The 26,068-nt window shown below is 29.1% G+C and overlaps 3 protein-coding genes across 3 annotated transcripts; 1 reads left to right on the forward strand and 2 right to left on the reverse strand.

Moving 5' to 3' along the window:
* Positions 1–4,170: 4,170 nt before the first annotated feature.
* On the reverse strand, positions 4,171–7,093 carry LOC129960682 (ATP-dependent zinc metalloprotease YME1L-like). Its single transcript, XM_056074256.1, has one exon. It carries the CDS (start codon positions 6,709–6,711, stop codon positions 4,546–4,548), a length of 2,166 nt encoding a protein of 721 aa, XP_055930231.1. The 5' UTR covers positions 6,712–7,093; the 3' UTR covers positions 4,171–4,545.
* A 3,749-nt stretch (positions 7,094–10,842) lies between these two features.
* On the reverse strand, positions 10,843–12,579 carry LOC129960693 (uncharacterized). The gene is made up of 2 exons (XM_056074261.1): positions 12,251–12,579; positions 10,843–11,035 (listed from the first exon to the last, which is right to left on the reverse strand). Exons 1-2 carry the CDS (start codon positions 12,518–12,520, stop codon positions 10,919–10,921), a joined length of 387 nt encoding a protein of 128 aa, XP_055930236.1. The 5' UTR covers positions 12,521–12,579; the 3' UTR covers positions 10,843–10,918.
* Positions 12,580–13,831: 1,252 nt separating this feature from the next.
* Positions 13,832–18,331, forward strand: LOC129962365 (uncharacterized). Its single transcript, XM_056076111.1, has 5 exons — positions 13,832–13,849; positions 14,681–14,803; positions 14,983–15,050; positions 15,402–17,331; positions 18,026–18,331. The coding sequence occupies exons 1-4, from the start codon at positions 13,832–13,834 to the stop codon at positions 16,207–16,209; spliced, it is 1,017 nt and encodes a 338-aa protein (XP_055932086.1). The 3' UTR covers positions 16,210–17,331; positions 18,026–18,331.
* The last annotated feature ends 7,737 nt before the right edge of the window (positions 18,332–26,068 follow it).

A 26,068-nucleotide genomic window follows, 5' to 3' on the forward strand; every position in this document is an offset into this window, starting at 1 on the left:
TGATTATTTTTGAAACACGTGCTTTTAAAACATTTTATGGGAATCCAATATCTTAACAAGGAGTACTTATTGTACTACTTTCTTCAAGTCAGTGTACTAAAATGTTGTTCATATATAGAAGTGGAGTATAATAGAATATTTTATACACATGTAAACAAGTGCTTAAAAAAGTTTCTTGTACTGTTTGTTTCAAAATCCTGAAATTACTAATTTTTGACAATTTGACCTGACCAAGGAATGGGACATGGAAGAATGAGTACATTACTGGAATTCATTATTCTTTGAGCTTCATTTTCACTCTATTAGAAACTATTTTGTTCAATATATTTTTCATGAGTATGTGAGTGTCATGTTGTTTCTGGTCATACTATTTTATTTTGAGTTTTTTGAAGTGGTAAAAAAGCTTTCAGGAGTGGCCTGAAAAATATTCTATATAATATCTTTAAAAGTGACTGAGATTATCAACTGTTGTTAATCTCAAAATGTTATCTGAAAATTCAATAAAAAAAATTAACAAGTGAATTGCCAAATTTTAAGAATTTACAGAATTCTTTCATTTATTTATCATAGTTTAATGTTTAAGTCCCTTATAGTAAATAAAAATTGCTCTAAAGTATTTTATTGTGAATTATAATCTTTCCTTGACAATATTACAAGTTATCCACAGCTTTTACGCCTCCTATGTAAAACAGTTTATCTTATTGTTAAATGTAAACATCTTTTCTCTTGCCCCGTTTTAATTAAATAAATGTGTTCTGATACAAGCTCAAAAGCATAGAAGATTTTCGGATCTGAGAATGAACTGTATTTCACAGTAACTTGATAGCTGTAATATTTTTTTTCTTTCCGGGGAGTAAAGAATTTTGATATGTAGCTTTTTGATTTCCCATTTCATTTAAGTCATTTGAACAGTGGCATTTACAACAGTTGAAGACATTTGGAAATATTTATTCTGGTTATAAACAATAGGTAGCATTAATCTATCTTTTGAAAATAATAATTGAACACAAATTATTTTGCTGACATGTCCAAGATAAATAGTATTTTCAAATGAGTTCATTATAAAAAATTTAATTTTTTAATAATTATAATGCCTTAATAATTAAGGAAATTGCTTGTTTTTTGATATTAATGTAAACCTCATACTAAAACAGATAAGTTTAAAGTTATATATATCCATTTTATTTAAAACTGTTTTCAGATATGAAACCATTGAACCATACTAGAATAATCAAATTTTTATTATTCTGCCCTTTTTGAAATTTTATTGGTTAAATATCTTTTTTAATAGCATTGGAAAAATATTAAATCTTGATTATAAATTCTCATTCATATCTTTAAAAAAAAGCATTGATATAAAATATATGTATTTTGTTAAATGCATTAGAATAATTTACAATATTCAAGTCAGACTAAAAGTAGCAGAACTATAAATAATCAAATTAATGCTTTTTACTTGTATATTAAAAATACTCGTATGTTTACAATTGCAATGCATGATAATATTTGAAGGGTATGAGATATGCTTTAAATAACTATAACCATTCACATAAAAAGATTATCACATTCTATGCATTAATGACAGGATCATTTTATTCTTTTAAATGAATAAGATAATAAAAGTTAATAATAAAGAACATGCATTAGTTTTGAAGAGATGAAATGTATTTTAACAACAGTTTTGATTAAAAAAAACCTATAAAATAACTTCAATTAGATATAAAATTGAATATTAAAAAGTTTGTTAGTTGTTATATTGCTGATCAGTGAATTTTATAGTTAGCCTTCAACATAGCTTCCAGCATCAGATTCATGTGTTTAAAAATTTTCATTTCTGTTCAGTTCCCAGTTTTAAGTATTTGATGTGTTGCAAGAATCGTATTAATCGTTTTACAAAATGAGAGGATAATGGAAGTTTCCTTAGAATGCTTATTTGGAATTCTTTAAATATAAAATTTAGAAAATGAAAATTTATATAAAACAAAGTATAAAATTATAAGCTACTTAAGTCAACTTTTGTCTTATGTGGCTCTTTATGTATTTACTTGAACAAATAATAGTTTAGGAACTCAAATAAAGGTATGCTTATGAAGGCTAAAATGAAGATATGAAGGTTTGATAATCTTTGTTTATAATTTTAAAAAAATAATATTCAGAAGTTTTTATTGGTCATTTTTGAGTCTTACTGAATGGAGATTGTACTACACATCAAGAATTTAACATTGCATGACAAGCAGTTTAAAATATTTTTGACCACAAAGGTTGTGTTTATAAGCTATGAAGAATATGCTACTCATAATAAATATTTTTTTAAATGGGATTTTGTACTCATTATGTATAATAAAGAGATACATATCATCAATTTATATATATATATATATATTTTTTTTGCCAGTTCATCAGAAAGAAAGCTTACGAATACTCCTGAAGTAATAAAGGAAGTTTTCAGTATAATAAAGTAATAATATTATACTGAAAACGTGATTTCAATATAATATTACTTTATATTATACTGAAATTGAATAATATGTAGTCAAATCTCGTATAATGCACTAAATAAAATGTTAAAAAAAAATAACCCGGCTCACTTAACGAGCATTGCAGAACAAATGACGAAGAGACACTGTGATGGCATATGCTGGGTTGCTCTATATCAGTCTAAGTTGAGTATTTATTTGAAGAGAACCCTTATATCTATACGGTGGAAGTTTCAGTCATAAAGCTCTGGTGGGTTTGAGCAAGTGCTTGTGAAGCCTTAATTGATGAAAGCGAGTCTCTGTGCAAGATTATCAAGTTAGAGGTGAATAGTAATGACACTGACGAGTTGATAAAACAGAAGCTTGAATTATTGACAAGCTTATGAAGCTACATTCTGTGTCGCAGCAACAAGTTTTGGATGATATTTGGTCAGTAAAGAAGGCAATAAATAACAACAGCCTTCTAGTAAAATAACAGATATGCTGAAAACACTGGAAATTCTTGTACCATACATTAAGAAGAATCACCCTAATCAAGCAAAAACATGTTTTCATCAAGTTTTGAAGTGCAGCCAAATACAAATGCCTTTAGACAATTTTCTAGTAAAAATGCATACATTATAAATAAGAAATTACATTATTATAAATTTGTTTCAGTAGCATATTGTCCTATTTTACATTGAATCCTGTGAAAAATAAATGTTTTACATTATGAGCAAGATTCTTAAAAGGATTATGCTCGCTAAGCAAGGGTCCACCGTATATTTTATTTTAAACAGCAAGCAAGTAATATATTCGATATGCACAAAGATTTTGTTACTTTAGAACTTCTTAAATTGTAAGTCAGATAGAATATTTGTCACAGAAACTTTAATATCAATTATCTTTCAGGCTCTTTCATATATGAGCAAAAATAGTTAAGAAAAATCATAATTTATTGTTTGGATGACTTCAACAAATGATTAAAAATATTAACATGCAAAATTAAAAATAGCAATTTTTAACCAGATTTTTTAAAAAATAAATTTGTGTACTGACTTATTTTCTAATTTTAAATAGATTTATACTAGAAAATGTACCTTTATATACATAAATATTTCAAAAGTATGATTTTTTTTTCAACTTTAATAAAAAGAATTTACAAATTATTTAAAAAAAATTATTGTTCTAAATAATATTTGATGAATTTTGTTTAATATTCATTGACAAAATATAAGCATCTTCTAATGATATCAATTTCAATATGCAAATTATGCATTAAAAATTTACCACTAAGGTCTTTAATTATGCAGCAAAATCAAACTTTGCATTGCACCATTGTTCATTAGCAAATATAATCTTCTTGAATAATTTAAATCTCCACACTAAAATAATACTAATAAAAAACAACATTTGAAAAGAAGACAATCTGAAACACATTAATACAAGACAATAAGGAAAAACTAAAAAAGAAAATAATTTAATAAAACTAGGTTAAAAAAATTAATTTTTACTGTGGAAATAGAATCAGAATCAGTGGCTAGCAAAATAATTTCTATTATGTATTACTTTTAATGCTTACAGGCATCAAAATTTAAGTATCCTACACTTTAAAAGCATTTTTTTTTTTTTGTATAAACTATAATAACTGTTTAGTAAACAAAGCCTTTTAAATCATTAAACAATAAAATTAATACATGAAAGACAAAAACAAACTTTTAAAATACTGATTTATTTTTTTCCCAGAATAGTTTGCAAAACAAAATATTATTCCAATAGGTTGTCTTTGAAATTAAGTACAAGGGTGGAAGGCAGTTTTACAAGAAAATGATTAAAATCATTAACAGTTGAAACAGAATTACAAGCTAAATCCTTTTTAGACTAATTACATTTAAAATAATTAAACAGTTTTGTAGAGCAGACAAGAAAAGAATCAGATGCATTTCGATTCTTTTGAATAATACTAAAATAAACAGCTAAAATTTCAACATGTAAAACTAAGTGATATTAAATAAACAAAACAGAAAAGTTACAGATTTTACTATTTAAAAATATTTAAACTTTTTACATTACCTACAATAATAACTTTTCATTTTTTTATAACACGGGACATAACATTATTAGAAATTAGTTCTTTGACATCACCTGCATCTAAGGTCTCATATTTTAGTAAAGCTTCAGCTATCAATTTATGTTCTTTACAATGTATTTTAAGTATGTTCTTTGCTCTTTCATACGATTCACTAAGAAGACGTTTAATTTCTGCATCAATTACCTCAGTAGTAGTAGCTGATAAATCACTCACTACAACAAGTGAGTTGCGGTCTTCATCAAAAGTGCGCACTCCAACTTTATCCGACATTCCCCATTCTTTCACCATATGTGTTGCAATTGCTGTGGCTTGTTTTAAATCACTTGCTGCTCCAGAGGTAATTTTCTCATGTCCAAATATCAGTTCTTCAGCTACTCTGCCACCCATAAGTGTGTCCATTTGAGCAAGCATTTGTGATCTAGTTACATGATAGTGCTCTTTCTCAGGAATATATGCAGTATGTCCTAGAGAAGGGCCTCTTGGTATAATCGTTACTTTATGCAATGGATGTGAATCTTTTGTATAATGAGCTACTAAGGCATGGCCAGCTTCATGATAAGCAGTGATAATATTGGCTTCTTCATCTGGGATTCGAGATTTCCTCTCTGGTCCCATAAGAACTTTATCTCGAGCATTCTCCAAATACAACATAGATACTGCCTCTGCTTTATCGATAGCAGCTCTTAAAGCTGCTTGATTAACCATATTTTCCAAATCAGCTCCAGTAAATCCAGTTGTTCCACGAGCTAATACTTCAACATTTACATCTGAAGCAAGCTTTACCTTACCAAGGTACAGTTCTAGTATTTCTTTACGTCCATTAAGATCTGGGATACTAACATTGATTTCAACATCAAACCTGCCTGGTCGTAGCAGCGCTTTATCCAAATCATCTCGACGGTTTGTAGCTCCCAAGACAATAACGCCTTCATTTTGACGAAAACCATCCATTTCAGTGAGTAATTGATTAATGGTTTGATTAGCATATGGATGAAGTAAAGAATTGCTGCGTTTTGCACCAACAGAATCAATTTCGTCAATAAAAATAACACAAGGTGCCCTGGATTTTGCTCGACTGAAAAGATCTCTAACTCTCCGCGCACCCTGTCCCACAAGTATCTCATCAAATTCTGGACCTGCTGCATGGAAGAAAGGTACATCAGCTTCACCAGCAACTGCTCTAGCCAATAATGTTTTTCCTGTTCCAGGTGGACCAACTAATAACACACCTTTTGGTAATTTACCCCCTAAAGCAGAGAATTTTTCTGGATTGCGTAAAAATTCTACAATTTCTTGTAATTCCTGCTTGGCTTCATCTACACCTTTAACATCTTCAAATGTTACATCAATTTCTTCGGGATATACTTCATTAGCAGTACCCATGAAAACTCTTCGAAATGAACCTGTCATTACAGATGAAAGGATATATAAAATTAAAATTATTCCAAGGAGATCTCTAAAAATATTAAACATTCCTAACTTTGAACTTGTTTTTTCTTTGGAATCGGCTGCACTGTATCCTTCAGCAAATGCAATTCTTAATCTTTGTTGTTCTTCAAGACTTAAGCTTTCATCTGAAAGCAAAGTTTTTAATTTCCGTTGTTGTTCAACTTCACTCTGAGTTTTGGCTTTATCTTTGCTTGTCCATCCACGTATCACTGGAATACGCTCAATCCAATTTGAAGTGGATTCAACACTTTCTGAGCTTGTTCTCAAGCCTGTGACCTTCTTAAAACTACGAGTTTTAAATCCTCTCTTTTGTAAAACAGTAAAATATATTTGAGGGCAAACTAAATTGCTGTTTCTGGGCAATAAATAGTTTCGACATAAATCAACTTCAGGGAATCCACATTTATTTTCAAAAAATGTTGCAGCAGAAGAATAAACAACAGGATGTAAATTCAAACCTTGATCAATTGCATCAATTTGCCGTTTTGAAGTTAAATATGAACACATTCTAATAAGAGCTGGATCAACATTATGTAAAACTTCTTGCAAACTTCTAGCACAAATAATACTTTTAGAATCATCTTGATTATTACGTTTCCTTTCCCTAATTTTCACAGTTATTTTGTTTGCATAACCAGATAAAATGGAAGAAACATTTTTAAATGGTAAAACTAACTGAGATAACGTATAGACGGGAGTTCCAAACTGCAACATGTTTATATAATTTGCTTGAATTCAACAAGTAATAATATTAGATCTTCAATAGCCCACAATCGGTCAGAAATTAAACACTGTTGTATAACTTACGAGTGCCGTCAGTTACATAAGATGTGAAAAAATAACTTACTATTTGTAATTACAAGATTAATGCATACATCATGCTTTCTATTGAATGCAATGCATTATGTAACAGACATTTTCTCACCTAATCAGTTAAAACACGTTAGCTTTTGAAATGAAGTATACATTCTTAAAACTGCAGTACAATTTTTTGTATGGACACAGAATACGGTACAGCTAAACGATGACTTTGCATAGGAGCCAATTGTTATTGATCGTTAACTGCGCCTGCGCGAACTCCCACCTTTTCAACTCAGTCGGAAAAAATTCCCTATGAAAAGGGAAAATTTGGCAAGCCATCATAACATTTCCTTGGAATCGGCAGCAAAGTTTTCATTACCATCAGAATACTTTATCTAGAAGAAATCTTTTTCCTTTGAAACGAAATGATTTATGGCATTTCAGAATTGTTTTTTGGACGAATGGACTTTATTCATATGTCAGTATATTCATTTGATTGAAGGTAACCAAAACAAATCTGCTGTGCATAGTAAACTAAGTAAGCCAGCAGATGCACTAGAACATTCGTCATTTTCTCTTAATTTTTATGGCAATGACTTTGTAAATAAATTATTTTTGAAGAATAAAAATTTGCTGTCAGGCAAAAACCTTGGCGTGACATTCTTTTTAATCTGATTTGAAATAAATTATCGCAAAGTTTAAGGAATTGGTATAATTTCTTGAAAGCAAGTGATATTGTGGTCTCTGTGGGCTTGATAAAGAATTTACGGCCGTATTCACCAAACCGGTTGCTAAACATCGGATCGTTCAACCCATGATCAACGATAAATCATCAACCAATGATCATTGGTATTCACGAACAGTAATTTCACGACTAAGCATCAAGGTTACGACAAGCAGCTTTTTCTGCCTTTTTCAACCGGAAATGGATCTTCATTGGTCTATATATATCACATGATTATCAGCTGATGGGTGGCGCTGTTTCGTGTTTTTGTTGTTATTTTGTTTCTTTCCCAGATGTGTACAAGGAATGTGGTAAGATCAAACAAGAAAACAAAGGTGATATTGCCTAGTGATAATCTCACCGATTTGCTTACATGATATTATAGCTTTTCGTAGGATTGTTTCTCTGACTATACATTATTAACCAAGTATATTTTAAATTTCCACTGTATTATTATGTAATAAAACATTTGAGCATTTGCTCTCTTTTGAATTGAGAATATGCATATTAGCTGTGCTTTGAATAGTTTTCCAATGAATTAAACTTTTACAAAAGGTCTATCTGAATTAAATTTTTGAAAAAATTGCATATTAACCTTAAATTAGTTCATTTACTTATGGAAATATTTAAAAATTTTTTATATAATTCTAGAGTATATACATAAACCATAGAAATAACAAACTGCTGCAAACTGATTTCGCAAGTGAGGAGTTCATTGAAGTTTCTTCTAAACAATGAATTTAACAAAAATTGTAGTATCCTGTATTTTTAATATAATAAAAGAGGAGGAAATGTAGTGTATAAAATCTTGCTTACAAGTATTATGACTTTCATATTAGTAAATAATTTTCATTTACACAAAATATTTCAATTTCCAAAGGTTATTTAAATTGCAATGATATCTCTGGCAATCCCATATAATTGTTTGCATGAAGTTTATAGCATATATTACAAACTTCTCTTTAAGATTGTTATTAGACTTTCAGCATTTATTTTTAAACAAATAGGTTTTAAACTTCCACAATATATTATATTTTAAAAAAATACTAAGATTGTTTTTGGTGTCAATATTTAAATATTTATTAGCTGTCTACATATTCAGTAGTTTTTGAGATAATTTTTTTCCCTCAAAACTGAATAAAAGTAAAAAATACTTATTCTGTGGTATGCTTTTATTTCTATCGAAAAGCAAATATGGAAAAATTTTCTTTTATTAACTATCAGAATATTAAATTTTTACATATATTTTGTTAAAAAGATATAAATTTATAGTTATAAATGTCAGAATATATACATATAAGAAGAATATATACATTCAGAATATATGCTGCAAATCAGAAGATTCAAATTATAAACAAAAGTCAGTGAAAATTGTATATAAATATTGAAGACCAACAGCTATTTCACCAAAATAAATATTCATGCAATAAATTTAAATAGTATATAGTTATTGTGGAAGTGAAGAAACTCATTCATACCTCATATCTAAAACTTTTTGTAAACAATGAATTTAGCAACTCTTTAAATTTGAATGGGCTAATTGTTAGCTTGACAACATGTACTTGACATTACAAATCAGTATAAAAATAATGTAAATATTGATGAAAACCATACTTATTTTAGAATTGATATCCCTGAATGAAATAAATGATTAATTTGCACATCATAAGCATTCACTTTTGTTCAAATAAATTGAGTGGCAAAACATCTACAATTAACAATACATTTTTTAACACTTTCTGCTTGATGATTCAAACTTAATCAAAAAGCAACACAGTTTAACTTGATTAGCCTGTCAGAAACTAGTAATGATATTTTAATTCTTTCAAGTAAATGTGAAATTCCATTTGTTTCAACAAGTTTTTGCCTTTTTTTTTTTTTTATTCCCAGGATTTTGTACCAAAAAAGTTATTAATTTTTTGATATTTTAACATTTAGTTTCTACTCATACTTGAATAATATCTGTCACTTTATTATATTAATTTCACACGATGTTTTTAATTATTCATATCTTCATGACAATCATTACTTCCTGAAATCATAAACCTATGAGCACAACATCTAACTAAATACTGTTAAGTCAGCATAATTTCCTTTGTTTAATTGTCAAATTTTTCAACTCAGGATCTTGTGTATTTAAACAAGGAATCTCTTTCTATATTTAAATTTGATGAAAGATTATCCAAATTGAAATGTTTCAAAAAAGTAAAAGAATTTTTCACAAAATTTTTTTTCTTGAAATCATCTTAAATATTATTCTTATAGGTTACATTAAACTGTCAGTTAAATTAAGTTGAATTTTTAAAATAAAAACCTCTTTTTTAAAATTTTATATTTGCATCATAATTTGTAGAAATTTGAATTAACTCGGATAAGTTATTATCTATACTTGTTTTTCAAATTCCAAAATTTTCAAATCCCAATTAATCTATTTTCTTTGTTTTTCACACACTTCTCAGAATGTCTTAAAATATGCAAAATTAAAAAAGGACTTCTGTATACAAAAATCTATTTTATTCAAATTTGACTCGAAAAGTAACATATATGAATTACAAAAGAAAATTCTGACAGAGAAGTTAGAGCTTCTACAAGCATTAAAACAAAGTTCCATTAAAGGTACTTTAAAATATAACATTCATGCTGATTATTAATTCAAAATTCTTCTACAAGAATTACAAGAAAGTGTCAATAGAGGTGCAACATTAATGCTGATTTTTAATACAAAATTCTTCTATATGTGTCTTTTTATTTCTCTAATACATATACATATTGTAATAAGATAATGAGCACATAAAACCACTAAAAAATAACTACACTGATATGAGTCATACATGCATGTCATTTTCTATAAATCATAAAAAGAACAACATCAAATTAAAAATACATTTGATTTTCAAAGATGGGAATAAGGAATTATTTAGTCATTTCTATACAGATAAATTCAAAAAATAATCAGGTAGAGAATACATTAGAAATAATGTTAAAATTTGTTATGTAATGAGAAGGAAAACATTAATAAAAATTGGTAATCATTTTCAGCAGATAACAAAGGTCAAAATTTGATTTCTTTAAAAAATGTTAATTTTATACACATTGTTGAAGATTAAAGCTGAAGTAAACTGATATTGTAAAAGAGATTAGCTATATTGAGTAACTAAGCACATTATTATATCAAACAATTTATAAGTAACAAAAGTAATTTCTTTAAATTTCTAATTATTAATCATAATAAAAACTGCAATAATTCTTTTTCTATAAAATAAATAATAACATAAAAAATCAATTTACTAAAAAAAAACAAAAAAACTTATATACCCATGTGAAAACAGTGTACAATCATGGAAATGAGTCATACAGGGAAGTTTCAAAAATACAAAAAGCAATCCTGTATAATCATCACCAGACAGATGAAAAAGATTTTTTTGTTTGTTGCTTTTCTTTCTTTCCTTTTTTTTTTTTTTCAGGAGGAAAAGGCTGTTCCTTATTTCTTCCATATCTTTGCAAGTCTTTAATCTGAGAAATGTGAAATAAGAATTAATTATATTATAAATAACTAATGAAAAAAATTGCTAATTTAACAATAATACTTACATGACATACTTAAAAATTGATAGTATAAACACAAATATTATAATTTATTTGATTATAATATTAAATATTTTAAATATTATAATATTTGATATAAGACAAAAATTCCATTTTTTGTAACTAAATTTAGAATTCATTTATACAGTACTTTTTAAAACTTTTTTATATATATAAAAAAAAGACATAAGATATTCTATTCTCAATCACTAGAAATGTGCATTCTAAAATATTTGTAAGTGATTTCAGATAACTTTGGAAAATATTCTACAGAAAGAATATTTTTTTTTCCTAATCTTAAAATATTATTTGTTCAACGAAAACATATTTATTATTTAGGTGGTTGTTTCTCAAAAACCCTTCTTGCTTTATTCATACAAAAATCTGCCATAATCTTTGATATACAGTGGTATAATGGTAGGGGTAGAAGAATAAGATTTTTCAATATGGAATAAAGCATAATTAAAATTTTAAGTTTATATTGATCTTTAATACTTGAATTCATTATTATATTTTTACAGATTTACAAAATTGAAAAATAAAAGGAGCAAGGATAAAATTGATTAACATGCACACTGTCTATGTAAAGAATGGGAAAATTTTCTTATAGCATAACAAATGCAAAAACTGTTACAGATGAATTCTAGTTATAAAAGTAATATTAAAAGTTAATTAAAAATGATTTGAAAAAATATTACATACATACATTATCAATTTTTAATAACTTATATCGCCATAATAACATAATTAAAAAAACTATAAGACTACACAAATGATATGAATATGTATAGATATGAAATAACTTATTTTATGAGCAAGTCATTAGATTAACCAGATAGAAAATATGCAATAAAATGTTTTTAATGGAAGTATTTTAAGGAACAAAAAACTGTAAAACAGTATTGACAAAAAACAGTATAATCGTACTAAACTTGATGAGTTTTCTAAAAGGTATTAATAAGTTTAGAAAATTCTTTTAATTATAATTCCTTTGCTTCAAAAATTTGAATGTTCACGGAATTATACAAATGACAGATTCTAATTTTAATTCCAGAAAATAATAATCAAAAATCAACTCGGATATAATAACAATAAAAAGGGATTCCCATATGAACGATGTAAAAGGGATAAATGTAAACATACCTCAAGTCGCTCAGATTCATTATTTGGTAGGTAAATGAATCTTGGCCTCATTTCAGCTATACATCTAGATACTTCATTTATAGCCCGGCAACATGATGACTGGATAGTTTGATTGAAATCAGCAATTATTTGTTGATGACTTCCTGAAGCAAAAAAACGTAAGGCAATACACAATTTCTCTTCAGTAGTTACAGCACTGTTTCGTAAAATATTGGTGCTTAATTTCTCCTTCTCAAAGATAAAATGCATTGGAAACAAAATCACATTCATCTAACAAATCCAAATCAGAAACTCTGTCAGTGTAAATTATTCACCTCCTATCTGATATCAACTGCAATAGTTGCAATGTATCTAAATCCTCCATGTTTGTTTGAAAACTAATGTAACAGTTGTCCTTTTTGAGAACTGCGCATGCGGAAAACCGTTGATCAAATTTGATTATCGGAAGTCCGTGAATCAAAAAATGGGGCAAAACAGGGGGAAATCGTCAACCGATTTGGTGTGGTGAATACCGATTTGACTGCTGATCAGCGTTTAATCATCAGCCGATGTTTAACAACGGTTGGTGAATACGGCCGTTAAAGTACGAAAATCTTGTATTGATATATTGTTTATTTTGAAGAATGGAAATTTTAATTAAGATGTGAAGTTCAGTCAGAACAAACTTTACGAAACATTATAACAAATTTACAACGGCTGTAAATAAGAATAAAACATATTGAAATAAAACTTTTATGTTTAGAAATAATTGCTACTAATTTGGCAAAGTTGGATATGTATTGCTAGTTCTGCCAATTATGACGTGGAATAAGCAAGTTGAGGAATACCAGAAAAAATGAGATATTTCCGGGGTGCGAACAAAAGTATATTTCGGACATTCTTTTCCTCTGTGTGAAATGCCAACTGCAGTGCAGGCTGATAATTCAAAACTGAAACTTCCTAAAACAGAATTTGTTTAATTTAGCGGAGAAATAAAAGACTGGCTTAGTTTTTGGGGATCAGTTTTGTAGAATTCGTGAGGATGTTAGCATTAGTGGTGAAGTTAAATTTCAGTATCTCATACAGAATATGACAACAGGCAGAAGAGCACGAGAAATTGTTGACAGTAAAGGTGGGTTCACACGAGGCTTTTTATTGCGCGCAATCGTTGTCTCTCTACTGTTGTCCCTCTATTGTCCCCGTGTGAACAGTTGAGACAACGTTGATGGGACAATGGCTAATAGTTGTCCCGACGGGACAACCATTTGCCATTGTCCCGTTGCAGTCACGTGATTTTCCTGAAGTAGGCGTGACCTTCTATTGCGCACAATAATAAGCCTCGTCTGAACCCACCTTTACCTACCAACTGCTGCAAATTACACCACGGTTATCGATAACCTGAAAACGATATTCGATCTCGAATAATTATTCATGGAGTATTAGAGAACTGTTAACCTTTTTGGTAAAAAATGCTACCAATATTAAACTTAAATTTGGAATGATGCAACTGTATGATAAATTAGTGTCGTATTTAGGATCACTGGAATCAATTGGCATAATAATTGAGAAATATACTGCCCTTCTATTTTCTCTGGTAGAATCATGCATTTCCAAGAATTAGTAAGCGTCTGGTTACAATATCCGGTGATTAATAAAGAAGAAAACAAAAGCTGCTATGGCGATAAATTATCGCAATTATTGCTGTTTCTTTAAACAGAAATTGAAGATAAGGAAGGATTTCTTTAGAAAAAAATGCGAGTTCGCAAATTGATGGCAAAGGATACCGACGTGCTCTGATTGGTCAATTTCTTTCGCACAGACTTTCTATGCTGTAGCAACCTTGTTGCATTGCTGTTTAGTTGTACGTACTTTTTTGCCTGCCAATTTTCAAAATGGAGAAATTAAATCTTCCAGAGAAATACAGTTATAAAATAATTGAGATTGATGAGAATAGAGCTATTTTTTGCATTTCTGATCTTGTAAATAAAGAATAAGCTCAGGTAGCAATTTTTCTGTGAAGTATTATTAAAATAAGACTTGCAAATCAAGCTTTCATTTTACGGGAAATGATCGGCCAATTTTTTAATTAAATTTTCATGTTAAAATCATTACCATAAAATATTTATATACAAATGAACTATATTTATTAAGATATTTAGATGACATTAAACAGAATAGAAATCATTATAATTCTTATTGAATATTCATGTAAAATAAAATAACACAAGGAGATATTTATTTTTTAATTTTGTATTCAAATTATTACCATTAGATGTCTATCTGCAAATGCGCTATATTTGTTAAGATATTTAGATTCATATAGTTATTAACAATCTAATTATTAATCTTGATATTTGTTATTAACTTAATATTAAGATTTATAAATATGTAAACAGTTTATACATTTCTTTTGAATACTTATTTCTTGCATTTCTGTAACACATATTTTAGGAATGGATTAAAGAATATGAACAAAGATCGGAAACAGTTTGGCGTGTTCAGAGAACACATAAATCAATTGGACGCCTTAATGTTTATAAAGGTAACTTTAGATGCCAGCACAATGTGCAACAGGTAATAACTAATATTTTATATTTTACTGCTTCAAATGCATTATGTGTGTTATTTTAGACACTTTATGTTTTATCATTTATATAATGACAAGGTTAGATTTAAAGTTTATTTAGCTTCTACTGAAATTCATTGGCACAGTGCTCTCATTATTGATAATTATATAAAGATTATTTTTACAGGTATCAAAACATGTGAAAGAAAGTAAAAATACTGGATGCCCTGCAGTTCTTAAAATTACTATTCAAAGGTAAGTTTTAATTATTTAAATTTGATTAATAATAATAACAAATAACATATATAATAATGTGTAATCAAATATTTTTATTTAGTGTGATTGTTGGATTTATTTGTCACTTACATACTTATAAAACTCATTTAAAAAATAGATTACATTTTTTTTATATGTGTCAATACCTAATATCTTCATTTACTTATTTATTTTTCAGTATCAATAATTATTTCTTATATTTTCAATAATAATTTTTTATTTCTAATATTATTATGAATTATCATATTTTGGAAAGCTTAAATTTTCTTTGCTTTTATTTTAGATGTTTAATATATCCATGGTAAAATATTCAAATTATTTTGATTACAGGATTTCACTGCCAAAACACAAAGATCCACTCCCAGAAGTTATAGAGTTTCCTGCATTTTGTGAGCTTCTGTACTTGCATAATCATTTGCTTGACAGTGCTGCTGTTAAAAAGTTCAGGCCATTATCAAACCTAACGCAAAAGCGTCTGATAGAATTGTTTGAATTAGGACATACTGCAGCTACTGCAAGACAGATGTTGCAAATGGAATTAGAGCTTCAGAGTAATGAAGATTATGTAGAAGCATTCATGGACAGTTCTAAGCTACCTTCATTATCTGTCGTAAATCACTTGTTAAATAATGAATTTAGGAAAATCTATGGATCTCGAAGAGAAAGCGATATTGACAGGGAAGTTGAAAAATATATTTCCTCATACAATCAACAGCCATTCTGTAAAGCTGCTTTTTCAAAAGTAAAGAACAGTTTGGCGATTGCTGTAGTGACGCCGATAATGAAGCGAAGTATAGATTTACTTAGCAACGTTCAAGAAATGATAATGCTTGATGCATCTGGCCACATGGACAGATTAAATCATCGTGTTTATTTTTTTATTTCTCCAGGTGTAGCTGGTGGAATACCTATTGGCTGCATTATCACAAATGCAGAAGAAACTAATATTTTTCGTGAAGGAGTGAAACTTCTTTGTGAGTGTTTCCCTGAGAAATGCTGTTTATTGCAAAATGGGCCACTGATTGTAATGACAGATGATGATCTGAAGGAAAGAGAAGTTCTGAGTAAAATATGGCTGAATTCTACTTACTTACTCTGTCAGTTTCATGTGCTAAAAGCAGTGTGGCGATGCTTATGAACAGTGAAAATAAAGTTCTAAAAGAGCACCGTCAAGAATTATATTTTTCCTTTAAATCATTGATGTATGCAGAAACTGAAATGCAACTGAAAGAGTTGTTTCAAAATATGTTGGAGAATAGCACAGTCAGGAAATATGACAAGTTCATCATATATTTGAGCAAGTTGTTCTTCAAAAAGCATTTATGGTGCACTTGTCATAGAAAAAGGCTTTTAACCAGGGGAAACAATACAACAAACTATGTTGAAAGTTTGTTCAAAGTTTTAAAAGAGACCATACTTGGACGAGTGAAAGCATTTAGCTTAGTTCAATTATTGGACTTCATTGTCACAAAATTTGAGAAGTATCTACATAGTAGATATTTAGATTTTAGTTTTGGTCGTTCTAACAAAAAACTAGTAAAAAGGTTTTTGCCTGATGATAAAGGAATAATTCAGAACATCAGATCAGTTAATAAAGATAACACTTATTTTGAAATTGATCAACATTTTGTTGATTTGGAAAGTTCCATTTGTACTTGCTTTGTTGGCATGAATGGAAAGCTTTGCAAGCATTTAAGTTCTGTGATTTTGGAACAAAATAAACAATCAACATTTGTCTATTCTCTAGAAAGTAGAAAATTAATGTATGAAGTGGCTACTGGGAAAAAATTGGATTCAAATAGCACCCTCTTGCTACCTTTAAGTTTTAACCCATCACACAATTTTCCTTCTTCTCAATCTGATGATGCTCTACAACCACAATTTTCTTCTACGGTACTTCCACATTCATCTAACGATATACTTTCACAATTTAATAATAATACACTTAAACATTCTTCAAATGACACGCTTTCACCTAGAGATATTGGCACATTTTCACAGCCTTGCAATGATAACAACATGGTTCTACCAACACTACTTCACAGCCCATTACAGCTATATGTCAAAACTCGGACAGTGAAACAGATGATGATGATGGTGATTATTTACAAAAAATTGATGATATAATTAATCGGATTACATCCGGTTACAAAAATAATCCTGATGTTTTTAAGCCAGCAATAAAAAAAATGGTGTAGAATGTTAACAAGTTTGGAAAAACAGAAACTGGATTGGTGTCTGCCTTGCATAACTTTGGAAGGTACTTTTTTAAACTTATTTTTGTAGGCTTGTTAAGTTTACATTAGAAAATTCGCAAGATAGAAAATAAGATTTAATGTGTAACAATTTAATGTTTATATTATATTGTAGCAAATTAATTTTATTATTTTTAAAGACTAAACTTTTTAAAATCCAGTTTTGAAGGGTGTTTAGCTTTAGATTTCTTAATTGTTTGATGTTTTTCTTTTAATTTTTATTGCTGTAAAAATTGAAACTGAAAGAGTGATACATTTACTACAATATACATTCAATACAAGAATCTAAAAATGTATTGTTAAAATTTTAGCTAAACAGTGTATGGGTTTTTATTAATTTTATTTTAATGTTCTCTAAAGTATAATTAATGTTTATGTTATGGGTTAATACTAACAACTTTTTTTACACCACATTTAAAGAGTTTAGCGAAAGAAAGTGTCAAATAACAATTTAAAAACTTATACATTCATCATTTATAATATGGTAGGATATTATTCTATAGAAAATTTAATAAGAGAGTTTCAGTATGAAAAGGCGTTTTGTAAGTATCTTTCTGATATTTTTATACATTCTAAAGCTAAATTTCTTTAATTTATTAAAATGTCATGTAGGACTTTCTTCCACTAAACTCTTCGGTTGTATGATGAAGTTGGCAGAAATTTACTTAGATTTCTTCTTTTGTTTTCCCCTCCTTTTAGAAACCTTAACTACTCAAGCAGAGTTTTGAAGTGCAGCAGAAGGAGAGGCAATCAAATTCCTGTTCAACCTACAGCAATTGCAAGAAGAAAATCTATTTATTCTGGTAGGAAAACTCAAGTTGGTGGAAGGCCAGTTAAACGAGCATTACCACCTGCCCTAAAAGAACATACTTATGGAATATTCTCTGAGTTACCAAAAAAACATCGAAAAACAAAACATAGTTTGACGCATTGTGTTGAAAAGAATGTATCTCTTCCAAATTAATTTATATTTATTTTATTACTATCATGCTTTTAAAAAAAATATGTGCCTTGTTTTTTTTTTTTTTTTTTTTTTTTGTACATGCTTTAAAAATGTATTAGAACATTTTAACAGGATTTGTATGGTGTTAAAATAATTAGTATTAATATGATATAAAATTTTAATGCTATTATGGTATTAAATAGCACTTCCATTAAACTGTTGTATGTTAAATATTTTTCAGCTTATTATATATTAAAAATTAAAGAAGTTGAAAAAGTATTAACAAGTTGCTCTGTTGTATATTTAAACATTTTTAGAAGATGAATAAAACATACCTTTGAAACCAAAGAGTCCTGAATTTTTTTATTGATGTTATATGTATTCATATATATCAAACTTTTCATAAAATTATTATATATCAAACTTTTCATAAAGTAGTTATTTACATGTGCATTATAAAACTTACTCCTATGCATTGAACTCATTCACAAACTTACTCATTCTTCTCCTGCACTTTCTTTTCCTTAGTTTTTATTATTTTCTGCAATACTTCAAACTTCTGGAATAAATTGTTTTCAAAGTACATGATTTTAAGCAGTGTATAGAAGAAACAAAGAAAAAAAGAGACTAATTTTTATCATAAAAAATAGAAGTTGAAAAATTAGTTCCTAGGGATTAAAAAGCATTAGGAAGCACATAGCCTGAAAGGATTTGCATCTTCCTTTCCGGCTGAAAATTGAAGTAGTTATTTACATAAAACATAGTTTGTACTTATTTAAAATATAAAACACTAGATATTTATGATTAAAAATCTATTTAATGTAATTGGTTAGAGTTTTTTTAAAAAAATTTTTATCCATATAATTAAATTGACTAGTCATGCCAACGGATGAAAAGTGAAATGAAGAAGGGATTTAACATAGTGCCTGAACTTAAAAATGATAAGAACATTTTATATTAGAATATCGAGAATATTAATTTTTTTTAAAATTTCAAATATAAGAAAAAGAAATATATGAAGTATTTATAGTTTTTATTATCTTCTGTAAACATGTATTTCTATATCATTTATAAATCTATCAATTAAACAAAGAGAGAAAAAGCATTAGGAAAAATGTATTCCTAATCCACAAAATCTTTCATTCTAAGAATTGTAAAAATAATCAGTATTATGCTATTATTATGAGATATTAAAAAGCAAGTCTACCATCAACATTTTATACATATGAATTATTTTTACTAAGAAATACAAAAAAAAAAAAAAAAAATCATTTTTAAAAACATAAATGGGTACAAAAGTCTTCAAACTATAATGAATGTTTTAATTTATTTGTAAAAAGAGATCATGTCCTAAATAAGTTTTTCATTTTGAGGTTTTTAGATATACTCCATAAATATAGTTCACAAAGGAGGCAAAAATAGACTAAGTATTTAGAATATTCATGTTTAAAGTCAGCATATGTTTTTTCAATAAAATAATTTATGTGAACAGTAAAATCTGTACTAAATCTATTTTGTTTTGATAGTTAGTATCTACTATTACTCCAACTGAAATTAATAAATTGCAAAATATAAGAAAATTTCCAATTGAAAAGAGTTTTTAAAAAAGTTCCCAAATAATAAAAATTTTATTTTTCAGTTTAAAGTACATAGCAATGACTTTAATGCCATGTTATGCCATTTTTTGTAACTTTATTAAACTGTTTTCATTGTTGAGGGAATGAAGATATATTATTTGCTCTAGATCAAATTCAAACTGTATTCGCTTGTGGAAATAGAAAAAATATTGTAAGAACTTAACTAATATATTTAAGTCACAAATACTAAAGACACATGTTCATAAAATTTTAATTGTTTGAATGTCCAAAGAAATTGTTTTCAAATGGAGTTGGGGATATATGACTTTAGTTATTGCAAAATAAATATTAAAACAATTCTTTTTAACATCTCTTAATAAAAATTTTGGAATAATTAATAAAAGTTTTGAAAATTATATTAAATTTCTTAATATTATTTATTACTCTGAAATATATTTTTATAAAAATAAATAAAATATGTAAAATTATCCCCCCCCCCTATTTTTTACGGTTTACATGTAATATTAATCTGGAACACATATACAGCTGAAAAGATCAAATCCTGAAATCTAAATTCAAGAAATATAAAAATTACAATTTATTAAAAATATTTTTTTGTGTGTGTTTCTTCTTAATATTATTTTGATATAACTAAAAATATTAGCTATGATATCATATATTCTGTTAAAGCTTACATATTTATACGTTTTGGGCATTAAGTAATCATCTGCCCATATGTAGTTGATGGGAAAGTAACAAACGTTCAGCGACAAGTTTCAATGACTGCATAAATTATCTAATAAAGGCACGAAAATCATAGCAAAATAAGAATAATTCAATTGCTGCATCATATGTTGAATAATTCCGTTCATATAGTTTTTATACTTCTGTGCATTAATAACATTAATTACTTGTATTACTAGTTTCATAAATTAGAAATAGAAACGTTTTTCACGATTGAAATAGTTTTCTATTTGGTTTGAAATAATGTTTCATTAAAAACAAATATTTAGAGAAAACAATTATATTAACAAAAATTAGATCGGGTTGATATTCACTCGTATCTTCTATAAAACTAATAAAAGGTACAAGGTGTGAGCCAAATAAGCGATAACTACACTATTATGAGTGCAAACCATTGCCAAAAAAATGCCAAGGCTTAAACCAATCAGAGCACGTCGGTACCCTTTGCCATAGACTTAAGGTGGGTTCACACGAGGCTTTTTATTGCGCGCAATCGTTGTCTCTCTACTGTTGTCCCTCTATTGTCCCCGTGTGAACAGTTGAGACAACGTTGATGGGACAATGGCTAATAGTTGTCCCGACGGGACAACCATTTGCCATTGTCCCGTTGCAGTCACGTGATTTTCCTGAAGTAGGCGTGACCTTCTATTGCGCACAATAATAAGCCTCGTCTGAACCCACCTTTAGTCTGTACAATTTGCGAACTCGCGAAAAAAATTGGGTTCAAACCGAATTAATCTTTAATTACAAAAAAAATAAAAAATAAAAATAAAAATAAAAAATCGACTTCCATCTTCGATTTAACATATGGGGCGAAAAATTTGAAATCACATGTATTCTGTGGTAAAACTCACAATCTTCAAAACTGTTTCAAAGGTTAAAAAAAAAAAAAATTGTTCTTTGAAGAAAAGCAGGTCATTTTAAGAAAGCATTTTTTTTTTTTTTTTTTTTTTTTTGTTTCTAGATCAAAAACCGTCCTTGAATCTGTAAGATTAATGTTCGATGTATATATAATACAGGGTGTTTCATAAATGATGGGAGTAACTTTAAGGGGTGATAGTACACATCAAGACGAGTAATAGTAAATAGGAAACCAAGTGTCCCAAACGTCTTCCGAAGGAGATAGGCGCCATCAAAGTTTAGGGCCCTAAATTTCAAATGATGATAAAAAAACGGAAAAATGGATCGATTCATTTGCAGTTTTCATTAAAATCATTCTTTAAATTAGTATTTTCTTTAAAAAAATTTTTAAAGACAAAGTTTAAAAAATGCCGATAGAGGGCGCTCTAGACTTTGGAGTACCGAACACCTACTTTTTACCAGTATTTTTTTATTTTGTTAAATGTTTACTAAAGCTTAGACTTTAACTTAAATTTTGAGCGTAAAATTGAAACCATCGGGAGCGGTTAAGTGGCGCAAATTTAACCGCGTTCAGGGGGTTAAATTTTAAACGCTTGTATCTAATGAGCAAAATAATAAATGATGAAGCAAACTTTAATAGGTGATAGTAAAACATCAAAACAATCAACTTTCATTAGAAAATGCATGATTTGAATTCAAACGCAAACGTGTTAGAACATCTTCAAATTTTATCCATGCAAGCGTTATAGCTGCAAGTTTCTGGAAGAAGAACATGAAATTGTGATATGGGGAAGAAGAACGCATATGCAAATTGTTATTAAGATAAAAGTCACTGACCCGAGTGTGCAAGTGTAAATCACGGTAGAAACGTAGCGAAAGATGTTGCCCTTCACTAATCAAGAAAAGGCTGATATGCACTTCATCTACGGAACTGCAAATGGGAATAGTGCAGAGGCGCGACGATTGTACGGAGAAAAGTTTCCCAACAGGCGGTTGCCCAATGATAAAACATTTGTGCGCTTGCACAGACAGTTGTGTGAGACAGGATCCTTTTTTGGTGCACGTTCAAATGCAGGCTGTGCGAAGTCTAACAGAATGGTTGCTGTGGAAGAAAATTCTGGATATGGTGGCTGATCATCCAAATACAAGCACGCGAGCAGTGGCTAGTCAAATTGAAGTATTACCCTCCACGACATGGCGAGTACTAAAGGCTGAAAGTATGCATCCTTTTCATGACCAACGAGTCCAGGAACGACTCAAAAGGCTTTTCCTCGTCGAATGGATTTTGCTCGCTAGTATCCGCCCTAATCCCAATTTTGGTGCAACTGTGCTTTTTACAGATGAATGTACATTTACACGTGAGGGTATATTTAACACCCACAATTCCCACCAATGGGCAGATGTAAATCCACATGCATCTTCTACACATGCATATCAGCGACGATGTTCCATAAATGTTTGGACAGGAATAATTGGTGACCATCTACTTGGACCTTATCTTCTGCCAGAACGCCTGGATGGAAAAAATATATCTTGCCTTTCTGCAACAGTTGCTGCCAGAAACGACAGATGTTCCTCCTCGTATCCGGCGAGTAATGTGGTTCCAGCAGGATGGAGCACCAGCTCATTATGCGCCAGAGGTGCGAAATTATCTAAACGCAACCTTTCCAAATCGATGGATTGTGCGAGGTGGTGCTGTCCCTTGGCCAGCGCGATCCCCGATCTTTCATGCCTGGATTTCTTTTTGTGGGGGCACCTGAAGAGTGTTGTGTATGAGACTCCTATCGAATCTGCAGAAGAACTCGTCGCCAGACTTTCGGCCGCCGCAGGGGAGGTGCGCGATACTCCAGGCGTGTTTCAGAGGGTTCGTGAATCCCTTCTTCGCCGTTGTACCGCATGCATCGCCTCTAATGGTCAGTGTTTCGAACAGCTATTGAAATCGTTTATAATTATTTTTTATAACGTAAATGTTCTTTGTTTTCGTTTGTCTCTTAAAACGAAATCATTCAGCGCCCTCTATCACCTTCGGGTTAAAATTACGACTATGATTTCTTTGAATGTTATTTGTTTTGGTGTTTTACTATCGCCTATTAAAGTTTGCTTCATCATTTATTATTTTGGTCATTAGATACAAGCGTTTAAAATTTAACCCCCTGAACGCTGTAAAATTTGCGCCACTTAACCGCTCCCGATGGTTTCAATTTTGCGCTTAAAATTTAAGTTAAAGTCTAAGCTTTAGTAATCATTTAACAAAATAATAATAAAAAAAAAAAACTGGTAAAAAGTAGTTGTTTGGTACTCCAAAGTCTAGAGCACCCTCTATCGGCATTTTTTAAACTTTGTCTTAAAAAATTTTATTTTTTAAGAAAATACTAATTTAAAGAATGATTTTAGCGAAGACCGCAAATGAATCGATCCATTTTTCCGTTTTTTTTATCATCATTTGAAATTTAGGGCCTAAAGTTTGATGGCGCCTATCTCCTTCGGAAGACGTTTGGGACACTTGGTTTCCTATTTACTATTACTCGTCTTGATATGTACTATCACCCCTTAAAGTTACTCCCATCATTTATGAAACGCCTTGTATAATATGTCAGAAAAAACATGGAACTATAATGGATCCAAAAGTATCTAATATGGTTAAGACTTATACTGAAAAGAACTCGCCTAGCGATGAAAATGCAACGTTAGTGAATCAAACTCAACCAGAAACTTTTTGCAAACATTATTAGTAGATTAAGTGATGAGAAAAGTAACACTGCTGGGGCGTTATTCAATACAGGATATCAGATGGCATATATTTTAAATCCTACAATCAACCAAATGAAAATTATTACGAACCAAGTGAAATTTTAGTGCTTGTAGTATTTAGTGGTGTCAGTTCCATAAATGTTATAAATTGTCGGTGTACAACTTAAAGAAAATTTATACTTTTGAGATGCAAGTTTTGGCCCATTCCTTGTGTATAAGAAGGTTCATGGATTATGGAATTAAAAAATAAAGGTATCCAATTCACTGACGTCGCCAAAAGTCATTATCGCAAGAACTGCTGATTATGCTGTGAATCATTTCACAGGAAATATCTGATCATGCCATTAGTTTGCCATCTGATCATGTAGCTGTAGAAATCCGTCTCGGTTGGAGTATAATGGGAAACCCAAAGATTGATATAAACAAAGTTTTCTATATTTCTTTTATTTCAAAATTGTGATATTTCAGATTTAAAGAAATTAGAAATAATGGGAATTAGATTCCTGTGCAATGGAACTTTCAAAGGAATCAGAAAAGGAAACTTTTGATAGTGTTTTAGCATAGCAGCCAAGACAGTCATTGACAAAATATATTCAGTTTTTTCAATTTCGTTACGAGTTATTTTTCTCCAACATCATTACACTAAATAGTAGTTTACTCACAAGTAATGTACTTCCGTCTGCCCTTTTTGAAATTTTCGTGTATCATTTTTACAAAATCAAGAATGAAATGTGCAACATTTTTGTGAATGCTCTGTGTACACTATTCTTTAGAATAAATTGTAAAAAAAAAAAAAAAAAAAAAAAAAAATTCTATAGGAAATAGTTAAAAGTGAACAGCTATTAGAAGAGCAAAATCTGCGTCCGGAAAAAACTACATTTGTGGATTGTTTAAGGTAAAAAAACAAACAAAAACCCCTTACAATTATTTTATATTCTGTATTCCATTTACGATGGAGGGTATCTTGCCATGCACTTTACAAAAACAACTAAAACTTATTTGTGTTCAGTAATGTCAAAAATAGAGCGCCCGAAAAGATAAACTGTCCAAAAGGACTTGGACCAAAGAAATAAGATCCCAGTACTAATGATAGAATCAAATTCATAAGCAATTGAATTTGCAGCCTATTCTAATGTAATTACTAAATCCTACTAATTACAATAACATATTGATCAACAGGTTTCTTTGCAAACAATGAAATATTTCAAAGTCTATTAATTGTAATTATCTCGTTCTTCAGAGGATGATGGTCTATCTTATTTTTCCCGCAGAACTAACAAATTTGAAGGTGCAGTAATTTATCAAAATGCTGTTCTAAAATATTAGAAATCGATAATTTACACATTACCAAGGTAATCTGAAAATTAACTGATCTACTATGTTAAATTGTACTGACCATTTTTGAATTGAAAATATCTTTAGTTAGTTGCATTAAAATAATTTATTTATCATTTATTTTTGATAACTTCATACATCATTGAATGTTTCAGAATCAACTCTCATTTATAACTTTGGCATTGAATTATCAGTTAAAAAAGTAAATAAAACCAGAACTATCTTTCCAGTTTCCTCTTTGGTACAATCTTAAACAGAAACTGAATATTGCTGAGAACTTTATTGACATTACTCGAAATTGTAAAAGCAGACATGCCAGATGCAACACTAACCACATTCAATAGTTAACGATTTAATTAATCTTTGATTCTCCAAGGAATAATTTTGAAAAAAAAAATGAAAGTGATGGATATTTGTTTCCAAATACAATTATTACAATAAATGTAGAAATATTTTTAGTGGAAGATCTCATGCTGACAGTGAAAGACAGTGGAGAATTGAAATAGCATTATTTAAAAAGAATTGATTTTT

The sequence above is a fragment of the Argiope bruennichi genome, chromosome 2 (genome assembly GCF_947563725.1).
Source record: "Argiope bruennichi chromosome 2, qqArgBrue1.1, whole genome shotgun sequence".
Taxonomy (NCBI): domain Eukaryota; kingdom Metazoa; phylum Arthropoda; class Arachnida; order Araneae; family Araneidae; genus Argiope; species Argiope bruennichi.